The 15,592-nt window shown below is 44.0% G+C and overlaps 1 protein-coding gene across 1 annotated transcript in view; it reads left to right on the forward strand.

Moving 5' to 3' along the window:
* The window catches only part of IQCH (IQ motif containing H), a 68,953-nt gene that overhangs the window by 46,095 nt on the left and 7,266 nt on the right, over positions 1-15,592 (forward strand). The window contains exons 15-17 of the mRNA XM_075431607.1: positions 1,297-1,417; positions 3,156-3,442; positions 13,722-13,889. Of these exons, the coding sequence (XP_075287722.1) occupies positions 1,297-1,417; positions 3,156-3,442; positions 13,722-13,889 (576 nt within the window). The remainder of the gene's footprint in view (positions 1-1,296; positions 1,418-3,155; positions 3,443-13,721; positions 13,890-15,592) is intronic.

The following is a 15,592-nucleotide window of genomic DNA, read 5'->3' on the forward strand; positions in this document are numbered from 1 at the left end:
ATCATTACCTAAGCACCTCAGTATTTTTAAGGCTCTCTTCCCGATTCCATGTGAGGTAGGGACAGCAGTTGTCCCCCTTTCATGGCTGGACAGCCGAGGCACAGACAGAAAGTCCCTTTCCCGAAGTCGCACAGGCAGACTGGATTCAGGAACAAGATACGTCTGGGTCTCCCGTACGTGAAGTTGATGCCCTAGTCATTGGCCCATCCTCCTCCTCCTCATTCTGGTAGATAAATCACAGTAAGCTGATTTTGAATTCATATTTTTGGTTACGTCACATCATGTGCTTCATGACAAAGCCCATCTCTTCAAACTCACTGGTCTGGAAAAGTAGATAGATATTTCTTTCCTATTCTTAGATGTTAGCCATAAGGTTTTATCATGTTCCTCCAGAGCTCAAGCTAATACGATTGTGGCTTAGGACATTGCCAGGACCAGAAGATGGTCGGTCATCTTCTGAAGCACGGGCTGCTGAAGAGAGAGGATGTAAAACAGAAGCAAAGAGACCCAGGGGAAGCAGGCGAACGCTTATGAAGCGGCGAGAAAAGGAGCCTGAAGCAATAGAGTCAGGGTCCTTGCACTTTATATGCTTGTGTACTTCTGGGACATTTTTGAACAGTAAAAGCAATGCAGCTAGTTTCTGTATTTAATTGGGTTTTGTGTATGTGGTAATATCAGAAAGAATTTGAAACTAGGAAAAGCTAGTTTATCTCCTATAGTATGACCACTCAAAGTCTCCCAAAAAGAGAGGCACAAATACACTTGTGAATTCGTGTTACAGACTGCAGAGTGTAAAAGGATATCTCCCGCTTTAGAAATGCTTTTGGTTGATTATTCCTTTTTTTTTTTTTTTTTTAATAACTAAAGGGTGTTTGGGTTGATATAACAGCTTAAACATAGAGTCAGTAATACTATTTCTGGCACATGTGACTTATTTCAATATGCTCAGTTTCAAAATATAAACAATGTAGAAGTTATTGACTGCTGGTATTGATCCCTAAGCAGTTACCAAGTGCTTAGCATTTTCAGTTGCCAGATCAAATTATTGATATAAATTATAATGAAATAGATGCTATACTGAAAGGGGGGGCGTTGTCTTTCGGAGAAGGACAGTTTTCAATAGGAGGGAAGAGTGGTAAGCAGAAAAATTAAAAAAGGCTTCCTGACTGTGGGTAAACAGTAACCACATTTTTTTTTTTTTTTCGCCTGTTGGAGGCCTGGTTTTTAATCACCCCACAAGCAGTTTTCATTTCTGTAGTAAAATTGCTTGTGGTTCTATTTAATTTGTTTCTGCAGGAGCCAGCTTTGGTGAAGATCTCCCAGGAGCTGCCGGGCCTTTTAGCACAGCACGTACAGCCAGTCAATGAGAAACGATTCCCTACATGGGAAAAATTCCTCCAAACATTTCTTAGTCAAGGTAAATAAGACTGCAAAGTCGCTGTTAAGTGTTATAAGGAGTAATTATACCATATTGTATGCCATATTCTTGTTAATCTTGGGCCCATTTAAATATTTATCTCCTTTTATTTCTCCATTATGCTTCAAATGTTCATTTACGAATGAATTATTGGCAACTGTTCCATCATTCATATGTCCTATCCAAGCATTTAACCTATATTAATCCTGGATTACCTTTCTTGTGTGATTCTGATTCAATAAGCACCAACTCCTCAATCCTGGGTTACTGTACTGGGGGCTGTCACATTTGGCAAAAGGGCTTTAGGGAACGCTAGTGTGTGAGTAAATGCGGCAACATTTCATCTTTGTTAGGCATTGGTGAGCAAACATCTGCAAGACTCGCTTTTCCCTCCCGCAGGACCAGGAAGGGAGCTCTGTGTAAGCTCTGGATGCTACATACGTACGTTGCATAAAGTGAAACGTGCTCATAACCTTTAACTGGCTTGGAGGGGAGCTGAGCTTTCTCCCCTTTTTTGCCTTCCAGGCAGGGTCGGTCGTGCGGTGCCGTATCGTCCCTTACTGTACGTTGGCACGGGCTCCTCGTCAGACCGTTGCCCTCCAACCAAAGCAGTATGAGCAAGCTCCAACCTGATAGCTGGATAGCTTGGCTCGCGCGGTGCCGAGTCCTCAGCAGGGCTTCCTGCACTAAACCCGCTCATGGCACCTTTGGATCGAAGCTGGCCAGTGCCCAACTGGCCTGGAGCTCGGAAGCGAGCCCAGGTTTGTCCGTAAGAGGCAGTGCAGATAAAACCCGTGTGTAACCACTGCAAATGAGCGTGGCTGTGAGCAGGCTTTGCCCGGATGTGGTCACACCCGATATTTGTATGGCAGCTTTGGGACAGAAAAGATGCAGTGTTTGTGGATGGGTAGCAAATTTCTGCAGTGATTCTGCCCTGCTATCGTTTTGTATTATATATAACGGATATATAAGTTTCATACATTTCTTCATCTGTGGAAGAGACCAGGATCATTCAAAGCTTTGAAAGCATTTTTTTAAAAATAATGCCAGTTAACATATAGAGTACCAATCTTTATTACTTATTAGTTTATCCTTATATTAGTTTATGCCATATGCGTTACAGCATTATATGCAGTAAAAAGGCAAATCCAGAATGCCAAGCAGTTTTCTTTGTGATTTTCCTATGGAAAACCATGCCTGAAGTTGTCCCCTGCGAGCCTTCCCATCTACACACCAAGTTCCTTGTGAGGACGCATACCAAAAGGCAGACTACTTCTCTCAGACCATCGTATGGAGGGGAACCTCCAGGATAAGTTCACAGCAGGAGATACCACTCCCCCGAGGTCCCGGCATTGCGTTTCGCTGCTGTTCTGCACCTGGCATTTAGCTGGGCTGTAGGACAGCCCAGGGTTCATTCGTACTACCCAAGAGGGTATTCCTCCTAGCAGATACACGATATATCCAGTTTGGAACCGCTTGCAAAGCATCTCCAGCTCAAAAGCCACTGGTTGAACTGTACGAAGGTATCGTAGATGAGATAGCTTCTTCCTCTTCTAAGAGATTCATGGGTTCTAGCTATGCTGCTCACAGGACGTTTGTTTACTTGTCGCATCTCCGTAGCAGTCCTCCCTGCGATGTCTGAGCACCGTAGGAGCTGGATGGTTTCATTGTGTGTACTCTGAAGAGCATCACGTGTGAATTTGATTACGACCTTAACAGCTAATGCATTTCTTACTAGGTGGTGTGATAGAAGCCTTCCCGCCCTCAGAAAACGTCACCAGCCTCACGGTGGATATGCTGATAGAGCCAACAGGCAAGATAAAAACAGTGTCATCTGGAGACCAGCTCCATGCTGACGGTCCTTTGCGATCATCTGGCACTACCATTCCACAACGTTCCGTCGATTCAGCAGTTCTTAATTCACTCTGCTTAAAAATTGGAGAAACCTGTAAATCTAAAGGAGTGCTTGGTTACTTCTCAGTTGATTTTGTGACTTTCATCCACCCACAAACGATGGAGCGGCAGGTGAGTGAGGCAGACATGTTACTTCATGCTGTCCCCCTGAGATCAAGAAATGCCTGCTTTCCTACTCCATTTCAACAGATTCCAGGAGAAAGCTTTGCCCTTTTGAACACGCTTTATTTCTACGCCGTGAGGCACGGGGAGGGAGGTACAGCCCATGGTTATTCTAACAATAGCATAACATTTGGACCTGATCTGCCGGGTGGCCTGAGGAACCTTCCTCATCAGCCTGAAGAGTAACAAACCAGCAAAGCCTGCAGGGCTGCTTTCAAAGCTGGGTGATAAGAAAATAATATTTTAATTCCTTTTAATGACTTTTTTTCCCCTAAAATAAGTGCCCTCTGCATTAAGCTGGTAATCACAGACAATGGTCTTACAGCTAAGATGTTTAGATTAATTTAGTTTCAAAATGTTCTGAATCTCTTGTATTTTGCTCCCAACACACGCTGCATTTAGTGCCAAGGAACAAATAGGTAAGAGCATGGATTTAAAGCAGCAGTTTAATCCCTGGCATGAATGTTGATGATCAGCCTTGATCGTAGTTTGTAATCAAATATTAATCTTGCATGTTTCTGTGGTGGAGTAACATGGCATTTGTTTTATTCACAAAGTCAGATTTCTTTGTCACAACATAATCTGTTAAATTCTTTCACCAGTCAGACACTGTGAAAACCAGACGAAGGGCATTATGGAGTACTGTATTCTGCTTAAAAATAAAAACACTTCCATGCACTTAAAAACACTGAAGCCAGGTTTCCCATAGATTTGTGCCTTGAAGTTAAGTTCCCATGTTTTCCAGCTGAACTCACCCTGCAGCTTTTCCCATCGTAAGGTCACTGGGGAGGCCTCTTTCCTCCGTCCACTTACTGATTTTAGGAATCTCACGGGAGTTGAATATATCTGATGATTTCACCTTCTTGCACATCTGGTTGATACTGGTCAACAGGATTGAATAGCCAGGTGTAAAAATGTAATGCATAATGCCAGACTGAAATAAAACAAATGAAGTAAAACCTGGGTGAAGAGACTGAGCGTTCAGTGTTCTGGTAGTGGCCTTGTGTTTGAAGATTAAAGAAGATGAGGTAATTTTTAAAGAACATAAAATCCTTGCTGTTAGTGATGAATAGTATTGCTGAGCTTACTGGGTACAATTACACAAATTCAAAATTAGCATATGGATACAAATGCTGATTCAAGATCTCAGCATCAAGCCTCAAATATTTCTTGTATTTCCAATGCATCTCCTTGGTTTTTTGCTCTTTAGACATTGCTTTCTTCCGCGCTCTTCAGTCAGGACCCTCCCTCTTTAGGAAATGTTTAGCTGTAAGAGGGCACGTGTCTGTTCAGCGGGCCAGGCTGCGGAGTGTGGCTGGGCTGTCGGGAGATGGTGTGGCTGTGGGCCCTCAGATCCGTTGGGGAGTCTGCGGCCCACAGCTGCTGGGGTGTGAGGAGAGCCTTTGACGCACAGGGCTTGTATTTTTAAAACCAAAGAGCTAGCATATGGTACCTATTGGCAAATGCTGGCAGTGCTATGAAAATTATATTCTGTTTTAAGCTCAGAGGAGGCTTAAAATCAGGCTTTTGGTAACTGATACCACTGTAGGGTGACTGTGGTGAACCAGAGCATCAGAAGAACATGAGCTTTGAAATGCAGAGCAGTTACATTTGACTCCCAAAATGTATTTACACAGGCGTTGTGATCAGAACTGCAGGTAAGCCATACTGGACAACTTCCATGTAAAGTTGTTTAAAAAAGATTAAGGGATGACGTTCTCACCCTCTGAAGTCAATGGGAGGGTTGCCAATTGCTTCACTTAAGCCAGGAGTTCACCGAAATGCAGAAATGCTTCCTAGATTATGAAGGATGTGACATTTCCTGGCGTGAACAAGGACGAACTGAATCAGTCGGTGTCTTTTGTGGCCTGTTGTTATTCCTGTCTGTTCTGTCTTGGTTTTCTTCCCTTGTTTCCAATTGATTCTACCTTAACATTTCCTACGTTTGTCAGCAGGTACCGCAACTTTAACATTATTTAAGCATAGGTTTTTAAATTTAACTAGATGTAGAGGCAATTAATGATGCCATCTGTCTTGTGAGAGAGAGATTACACAAAAGGTTGCGTTCCTGAAAGCACTATTTTTTTGGCAAACAAGAAATCCTATTAGACTCTCAGAACATTTGCTCACTAATTTCAGAAGTGGCCACTTTAATGCAGTAGCTGAAAGGCTCAGATACATTTCCTGCAAGTACAGTATACTTAGGCATTCTTTCAAAGTTATATTTTACAGAAAATATCAACCAATACATGATATTTTCAGTAAAACTAAAAATTGAATATATCATTGAACATCTGTTACCAAAACAGTCTGAGCATTTAAATACTTAAAACTCCCCGAAACGTTCATAAAGATACATGCTACATAAATACAACTCTTTAAGAAATGTGAAGGGCCAAATAAGTGGAAACATATTTCTGCCTTGGCGGCCTGAGCAGCTGTGTGCTGCAGTCCATGGCTTCACCGCACCTCCCCTGTGCACTCGTGCGAAGGGGACTTCAGAGCAGAGGAAAGAAATGCTGGTACTTAGAGCTTCAAGCTCTTCATCTGAAAGCCTTTAAAAATCTATATGTCGTAAGCATAAAATTAATTTTTATATGAATAATGGGGTATTGCATGTATTTTTAAAGGTTGCTACTGTTAGCGAGTATTTTCCTTCAACACGCTTTTGTCAGATTGCTGTGTTCCTTCGGAGCACCGGTAGCAAAGAGACTCTGCATGAGGGCTAAGGCACGATGCCTGTCTGCCAAGCTGTCTGCCAGAGGGAACGTAGAAATGAGAAAGTAATCTCTGTTTGGGTCACCGCAGAGCTGCGTGCCCGTTGCAGACGCAGCGGTATCTCTCTTGCCGTGCTTGCAGTCTACGCTGACCAAAAGATGACAAGAGGGGTGCTGGCCTCGGGCCCGGAGGAGCTAGGGGATGCTGCAACCTTTCAGATATTTCCACTGGGTTCTCCATCTGCTTCTGCTTGGTACCCAAGCCTCTCCCAGCTCCCTGTCTCTCGTCCTCACAGGGGAGCTTTTCAGTCTGTCGCCGAGTGTGCAGTCCTAGCTAGCCTGCTTGCCACTACTTCTTCCTAGACCAAGTGGTTCAGGGACATCTACAGATTGTAGCGTCCTCTGTCTACATCTAGCTCTTCCTTAAATTGTGACAGCACTGGAGGAGGCTGCTGTTTGCACCCAACAGCACTGAGGGCAGTGCCTGCAGGAGGGTCTAACTGCTGCCTGACCGTCTTCACGCCTGTCTGTCCTGCAGTCTGCTGCACGTTGCACTTCATTTCTTGCATTTCGTTGTTTCGTTTGTGTCTAACTAAAGCGTGAGGGGAGGGAGCTGACTTTTTCTGAGGCTGAGATCGGCGTCGCAGCGCTGGGTTAGCTGAGGAAGGTGCCACAGCAGAGCCCACCATGGACTGCATCGCTCTCCGCACCGCCCACCCTGGAGCACGGCGTGGGGCTGAGCCCGGCGAAGGGACCTGCGGGATTGTGCAGCGTCGGCTGTGAGCATCCCGGCAGGGAAGCGAAGGGCACAGAAAGCTGGGGACTTGACACAGTTCTCTATTTGCCTCGGGAATCTATTTCTAGCTTGGTTATAAGCATCTGTGATTTGCTCCCCGGGGAAAGGGAGACGGAGATGCGCTGTTTTCAGTGTCTTAGGGAAGAAGTGGAGGCGAAGAATTAGGTGCATAACTTGGACTGAATCGCTTCTGGTTCCCGCTCTGTTTTCCAAGACTGATCTTTAAGAGCAAGGCCTTGACCCTTCGAAATGAAGCCTTGCACGGTATTGACTGAATGCTGCTCAGATCCCAGCTTGTCAAGGAGCTGCACCTAAATCAGTCCATTTAATTGAGTGGGACTGCTTGAGTGCGTACTTACTTACATCCATAGATCTGTGCACAGATAATTTGGAGTAGCGGGGTCATAAGTCACCTTTGTCGTTGGTCTGATAGCTTACACGGCCCCACCGCTCTTGCAGCAATAATGAGAGAATGCTGGATTAAATGGTTCAGTTTGGGCGCAGAGGAAAAGTGGCTTAAAAAGGCCCAGAGAAGGACGGCGTCAGGGCTGCCAGCCAGCCTCAGCCACGCAGGCAGGCTGGGCTCGGGAAGAGCAGAGTACGGATGCCTCGGAAGCCCGTCGGACAGCCCCGGCATTACAATTTAGTTCACGCTTTGAGGGATGCTTTTGGTGGGATGCATTCTTCTGTACCCACAGACGCGTCTTCAGACTGCTCCAGACAGAATGTAGCATTTTCCATGTGTTATTTGCAAACAAGCAGCTCAGTGTTTTCATTAACCATCTTCCAATCTTATATTCAGCAGGATAGAGGTCAGGGCCAGTTCTAGGGCCCTAAAATTTAAGTTTTTGGGCCAGCACCAGACCATCCCAGCAGCTGCCACGAGATGGCAGCCGGATAAGATCCTGTCTGCGATCACCGGTGAAATCATCAAATTCTATTGTGAATTTCAAAAGTCATAAAAGAAGCTCTCTCTTCAACGCCCAGTTGCATTAATATTTTACTAATTGACATTTTTACAGTGTCATTCAACCACTTTGTTAAAAATAGCTGGTGTGCCATTTACAATAATGCTGACATCAATACCAGATGCAGATAAACCAGTTAAACTGGAGAAAGAAAAGCTCTAATTTAGTAACTCTTTAAGAATTTATGTTTCCTTCCCTTCTCAAGTTTAGATTTTAAAGCTGAAGCATTTTTATGGCAGTTTTAAAGAATTACCCTGTAATTCTGGCTTTATTCACCTGAGATGTCTTTACTACGAAGCGCAGGCTCTTAAGCTGTGCGTGCTGAAGGCGAGCGTCTCCTGGCAGCACTTGGCAGCCTGTGTACAAGGGAGCAATTCCAGATTTCATCGTATTTCCTTGGACAAAACAGCCAGTAAGCCTTGCAGGATGTATTTCTAACTAGTTTTTTTTTTCCACTGGTGGGATTCTGGAAAGTCCTAATCTGTGCTTTGCTTAGCTTAATCTAAAACCACTCCTAAGATTATCTAAAATCTTAACCGCTGCCTCTACTGTTTTTTTTTAACCATAAGTCATAATAAAACCCCAATCTGATGATCTTTGAACTTGCATTTGTTGTTTGAAAATCAAATATCAGTTCTAGGCTTCACAAGTGAGCTCTGTTTCAGTTTAGTTTCTGAACACATAAGTGTCCTGAAAGTCCCAGAATTCCAAGTTAAAGCTCTTTACGTTATGCTGATTTCCCATGCAATCCTGTCAGGATGTGGCACCCACGATCGTAAGTGCCTATGATTGCATACATGCCCTTATTGTATATTCTCAGAAAATGAGGATGGACTCAAGTAATAGGTATTTGTTAATCTGTATGATGGTATCATTCTTTCTCTTTACTTAAACTTGACCTTTGCACAGGCCTTCTTCTAACAGCTCCTGATTTACTGGAGGAGATGATAATTCATCTGGTTATTAACTGCCTGACCTCCACAGTCATTGCTGTATAAACTATGGAAATATATTCATACAATTAAAAAAAAACACACAACAAAAAACCCAAACAAAACCCACAGAACACCACCGCTCAGATTTTCAAGGCATTGTAGAAGCTTTTGACACCCATTTTGTATTCCTTCAGAGGAAAACCTGTTGCAATCCAATCGATGTTCCTGGAGAGCTGAACCTAAGTGAACTTTCTAGCCTGCTGAGCGAAGAACGGCCCAAACTAACGAGTAGCTCTGATGTTTCACTTGTTTTGCCCGTGCTTGGAGCTCTGTGGAGCTGTTAGTCCGTTGGGAAGATTATGTGCCAGAAAGGTGGAGGTGGGTTGACGTTTGGAAGAAAAGTTTTAATTTGTTTTGGGCGTTTGGTTCTTTTAATAGACTGCAGGAACAGCTACTACTCTATGTCCTGAGACAAAGTGAAAAGCCTCGAACTGATTCCAGTAGGTTCACATTTCTGCATGTAGGTTTTTTCTCAGTTAAAGTCTGCCACGGATAGAAATGTCACCTCCTGCTTGTGAGGATACTCACAGCACCGAACTGGGCGAACACGCCTCCCTTTGGAACAGGAACCTTGCTGGAAAGCAGCGCTCCTTGCTCCGCTGTGACACTAGGTGTTGCTGGAAACTATATGAAGATCTGTTCTTCACCACTTTTATCTGAGGCTGTGTACTTTTTCTTTAGCGCTCGTGTAGTGCCACTCTTACCTTCCGCTCCCCCGACTTCTGCTTCGGTTTCAACTGCTCCTACATTTCCGTTTTCAAAGGCATCAATAGTGGGAGCCTGCCTGAGCTCCTTCCAGTTATAAGCGGTAACATCAAGAATGGTCAGTGCCCTTTTATTTGCCATGTACAATCTAGTGCTCCGAAGTATGCAGGGAACCAAAGAATACGTGGGTGAAGCCTTCAACCTGGTCCCAGTGATGGCGGGGAGCAGTGCTGGAGGTCTGTAAAGGGACTCCCTCCTCGTGGCGCGGTGCTCTGTGCCTCTGAGCTGCTGGAGGAGCCGTCTGTGGAAGCAGCTCTGCTGCGAAAGTCTCCGTGATCCTGCGCAGAGACTGTTCTTTCAGCTGAAGAGTTGTCTCTCCGTTTGGGGTGACTGGTACTGCCGTTGTTAAGGCTGCTTTCGGCTCCACCATACCCTCTTTTCTGTGCCTACCTCTTCGCTTGCACGTTGCACGATGCTTCGTTGAGGCTGGCCAGCAGCATCAGGACTGCAGAACTGGAAGGAGCAGCCAAGCTGAGAGCTTCCTCTGCTCTGACATTTTAATAAGGCAAAAGAAGCAGAAGAGAGAGCAACAGGTACGTCTAAATTATACTGCCCAAACTGGTCACGCACGTGGGATGTGTAGCTCTTCTTTCTCAAACATCAGATGTTTTTCTCAGTTCATGTTGTTCTCCATATCTGCTGCTGACGGCAGCCCTAGCCGTACTGATTTAGCTCGGTGCTCTGCCTCCCAAAGAGCACTCTCAAAGCAGTGGAAATAAGTGGTCTTAGCACAAGCATGGTAACATCTTCACAGAAAATGAGAAGTCGTCAACTATGGAGTCCACCTAATTAGAATTCTTTAGACGCAGATAGGATGCTGGTGCTCTTTTCTTTGTTTATTACAATTAATTGTAGGTCATTACACTCAAGGGACACCTGCTGACTTCAGTATGGTCTACATGTGCTTAGTGTGATATAATGAGCTACCCTTTCCATTTGGGAATATGTATTGCTGTATTATTGGTGAAAGATGCCAGACTGATAGACCCAGCAAACAGATGTCCACTGCCTGCTTCCAGAATAAGAGCACTGTAAGCAGCTGCACAGCTGTTGTCTTCACGTGGCTCCACCAGCTAGACTCAGGCCTGCTGAACTTCCATCCTTGCTCAAAACTACCAAAAATGTTGCCTGGTATTGACTGCTATAATTTTGCAAAGAGCACTTGTGACCTTCAGGAACTGGGACTTAGAAGTTGTGCCATTGAAGAATTCAGTCAGCTTAGGTACTAATGATCTGACCTGCATTTGAACTAATAAAACAGGAGAAAATTATCCATGAAAGTGAAGTTAGACCCCTTGCCCAGACTCTGTGTCTTTCTCATTTCTGTAGCAGTACAAAGGGGATTTAAAGGGCACTTCTGGATTTCCACGGCAAAGGGGAATCCTCTGCTAGGATAAAGCTGGAATCTCATGCCGTCTGATCCTTCTTCCTTTCTCCCCACATTCGGGATGTTCTGGGACACATCCAGGGCAAAAAGTGACATGGCCACAAGATACTGTTCTCTGACAATCCTGAGCCAGGAAAAGAATCCTTGGGGGTGATCCCAGCTGGCACACGGTAATGACCATTTGGCTGCTTTGACTTGCAATAGGGGTGCTTCAGCCTCAGGCCCAGAATGAGAGGAGGTGGACAGCTGGCTTCCAGCTATGTCTGCCTTCCTCCCCTTTCGCTTGTTTATCTAAAAAAGCAAAAAATACGATGACTTTACCTATGTAGAATGTAACTGTGACTGAATGGTCAGGAGGTGTTTAGAGCTCTCCTTCTGCACCGTTAGAGAGTAACGGGCAGGGGAGGGGACGGACACCTTCCTTCATCACACAGTACGGCCATCAGTCCGCCCTGTCGATCTGAGCCCTTATTTTTGTAGTTGGTCTGAGGTGACGAAGCCGCATCTGAAACAACTAGTTCATATGCTCTGAAACTAAACAGAAACTCCTCGAAATAGCATTTGGTCGGTCTCATGATTTCCAGCATGAAATTTGTCCTGCTGAAAGCTTTTTCTCTTCATCCTGGTGTGACAGCGCTTCTTCAGGCAGCGATGAGGCTGGAGCCATCCCCTGGTGCAGGGGTCCCCGAGAGCTTCTGTGCCTCCCCAGAACAGCGCTGGGGAACCTGCCAGCCGGGCGCTGGAGCCAGGCTGCCTGCGGGGTTTTTGCTCAGATGATGTGAAATGGATCACACAAGTAATTCATAGGTCTCTTCTCTACATCAGAAATTTTAAACCACGTCACTTGCATATAGTTTGTTAATAACAACGTGGGATTTGTTGAGAAACTCTTGCAAAACCTATGTACTATCCCACGCTTGGTATGGTGTGTCTGAATCTCTACCAGGGTCTAACGAATTTGGTTTGTGCTAATGGCTGTTTACATTTGCCAGGCTGCAGTTTTTAATGCTTCATCTGCTGTCAAATGCTCAGCCCCTTCTCTGCACGTTGCCAGAAGACAGCCCTTGTGTTTCCCACATGCACTGCGGCTGCAGGGACGTCTTTGCTTAACTTGGGTGGTTTTTCCATCTCAGCCGTTTTATGGTCTACCTTCAGCCAGACCGGCCTCCTGCCCCTCTGTTCACGCAGCAACAGAGCTTCCAGATAAGGCTGGTGTAGACTCTGAGGTCAGAGCAACACAGGTGTAACATCAGGGTCTGGACTGTGAGCAACCCGTTCACTCTCAGCTAGCAAACAGTCCTTGGATATCCAAGATTTTCAGTAGTACCTTGTCCTCTCGTGTAGCCCTTCGATCTCTTTCTGGGGGCAAAGCTTTAACCAAGAATCTCAAATCCAACTCAAACAAGGTTCAAGACACATTGGCTGTTCCTGACTTGCTGATAATATTTATGGAAATTAATGTAACGCTTCTACAGTATGTATAGTTTATAATTACTATTTAGCTCATTGAAAAGGTTAGCACATACTGGGAAAGTACAAATCGATATGAAAGTTCCTTCCTGTCTTGCAGAAGTGATGATAAAGAATAAATTATTGAAGAAAATTAAGCATTATAATTGGGGAATATTCCCTTATTACTAAGTAAAGCCAGCTATTAGCATCCGATTTGCATTTTACACCATGCAGCAGGAAATATTTAAGTTGACAAATAGGATATTTAATACAGCAACAGATACTTGGCAGTTAGATATTAACAACTGTTACTGATGTGATTTATTCACCATTATAAAAAGGGCATTACTATGTGCATACAATTCAGAAATTAACTCCAGTTTACCAAGAGGCCTTGACTGCCTGACCTCTTAATATCCTTATAATGATGCCATTTACCATTCAAAGGCTTATTCAAGTCAGTCACTGCTAGATTTGTTTTAAAGGGGTCCACTGTAGGGCAGATATTTGCGTGCATTAACATTTCTCACTGGCGTAGTAGGCACAAGCATTTTTTAAGTGGGAAAAGTTCCTGGGTAAAGCCGTGCTCAGGTTATTGGGGTGGAGGAGCCTTGCAGAAGCAACCCACCGTACTTCTTCTGCTACAGCCTTGGCGTGGACCGGCCTCGAAATCCTGCCCGACTTCTACGCGCTTTAATGCTTTGAAATCTTCTTGAGGTTGATGTGGGGTTTCTATCATTGCCTGCAAGTCCGTCCTGCACACAGGCGGGTTGGGCTTCAGCTGCAAAATCCAGGTGTCATGTTCACATTTAGGTAATTACCTATTTAATGTGGTCCAGGCTTCACAGCTGCTGAGCTCATCTCTCTACTTTTTCTAATTGTTGCTAAAATCATGGTAGTACAGGTCACTGTTTTGTCCTTAGGCTTTTTGTTTTCTCTGAGAAGTGATTTTTGAAGTTACATGTGAGTTCTGATTGTCCCCGTTTGGAAGTGGCTTATTGCTGCCAGTGATGCACCAGCACAAGGAAACCATAGGTACGCACACCAACATGCAGGGAAATAAAGGCACAGATGTTCCTTTACACTCACCCTTCCTGTTCTCACTCTCCTTTTTTTAATTTTAATGCACCTGTTTGTGTTTCGATTAGGTATGGGCAACAGACCTGGACCTCTGCTACAGTGACCAGCTGGCCTTGACGCAGCTGCTGTTGTACGTGACGGATGGAAATCTGGACGGTCGCTCTAGCCCATTTGAAGTATCTCTGGGTCCACAGAAAATGAAAAGCCAACGTATTCAGCATGAGGAGACACCAACCGTAAGCAGTGATTTGCTTACAAATAAAATTACTAATGTAAATAACTGAAAAGTTAAAATCTGACCTAGATCACTGTTCTAGAGGAGGTGAATCCGGTCCTTTCAGTTTTTAAACTGCTAGTCAAGGTTAATAAAGGAAACAGGATACCATCATGTTAGAAATTAAAGGAAAGGTTCTGGATGCTTATGAGTACCCAATTATTCATCTTTTGTACTCAGTAATATTGATTTGTGGTAGTAACTAACTTCTAAATATTTTAGGTAGTTTTCAAGTTGTAAAAAATGTAGTAATTTATAAGTTGCAAGAAAAAGGAAGGAGAAGAAAGCACTCTCCTGACTACAGGGGTAACTTAAAAGCAGTCAAGGAGAAATCTGAGCCTTTAGCTCATGAACTCTGGTCTGGGATCAGAAGTCAGACCATGGAAGTTCTACCCCAGCTTTGTACTTTCATGCACCGAACTGAGGGTAAAACAGTCAGGACTACGTCTGCAGAAGGATCTGGACACCTAAATCCCCCCAGCTCTCGCTTGAGGTAAACCCCAGTGTTGGTGCTCAGAACTTCACTCAGTTCTGCATCCATCTCTCCGTCGGCGTTGCACACAAAGCCGAGGCGCTCAGGACTATAGGTTTAGGGACCAAAATGCTGAGTGCTGCAGCACTTGCTGCTTGTGGATCTCGCCTTTAATCTCTCTGAAAGCTCTGAAGATCGCGTCCACCATAGTGCCTCCCAGGGATGCGGTTTTTAAATAAGCTGATATTTGCGTATTGCTCTGACATCCTTACAAACGCAGTGCCACGGAAGCACGGCTAACATATGACTTGCTTCTTACGCTGATTTCTTCTATGAGATCGGTCTTGGTGCAGGATTTAACACAGCTCTGAACCGGGAGACTGCCCCTCTGAAAAGGGAAGAAAGGCCCGCAGAGAAGTCAGGGCAGAAGAAGTGTGTGGCTATGTATATCTACACATACAGATAGAAACCAGATGCCGCTTTACACACTTGGACAGAAGATTCACAACTCCCTTTTTTTCATACATAGAGGAGGAGTGCAGCACCATTCTAAAAATGTCATGGAGCTGTAATTTAGAGGTTAATGAGCTCTTGATCTATTGTTCTTGTCAGGCAACCACTTTTAGTTGAAGTAAATTAGATATGATTAGTCCCTGTAGTACAAGTTTTAGAAATGAAAAGTAATCAAGTAGCAACTTTTTTCAATTAAAATTCTGTCAGAATTAACATAAATTGTCACTATATCCTTTATTTTTCTTCCTTCTATAATTCTGAGGTTTTTATCTCCTCAAGAGTTAACTACAAGATGCACTCTCTCAGGAAAATATCTGTAGAAAAAGAAACAAGCAAACCAAGAGACAAATGCTTTTACAGCACATGATCTGTAATGAATGATTAAGTAAAACACTTTGTGTAAAATTATGATGTTAATAATGATTCTGTCCCTTTTAATTTATTATATATTCTCAGTCCTGGTAGGTTTGATTTTGATAAAATGGAGCAGCAACTGAGTCTGTGTGATGATTTTATTTTTAGAAATCCTTCTTTGAAAGAACAAATTTCCTAGATACTGCTGCTACTGTAATTATGTACAAAACCAATCACTCATTATAGTTAGGATACATTATCTTCTAGACAGATGAGGCTAAATAAGCAACACATTAATAATTCATCCTGCAGTTCATTATGCATGT

This window comes from Opisthocomus hoazin, chromosome 10, assembly GCF_030867145.1.
Source record: "Opisthocomus hoazin isolate bOpiHoa1 chromosome 10, bOpiHoa1.hap1, whole genome shotgun sequence".
NCBI lineage: Eukaryota > Metazoa > Chordata > Aves > Opisthocomiformes > Opisthocomidae > Opisthocomus > Opisthocomus hoazin.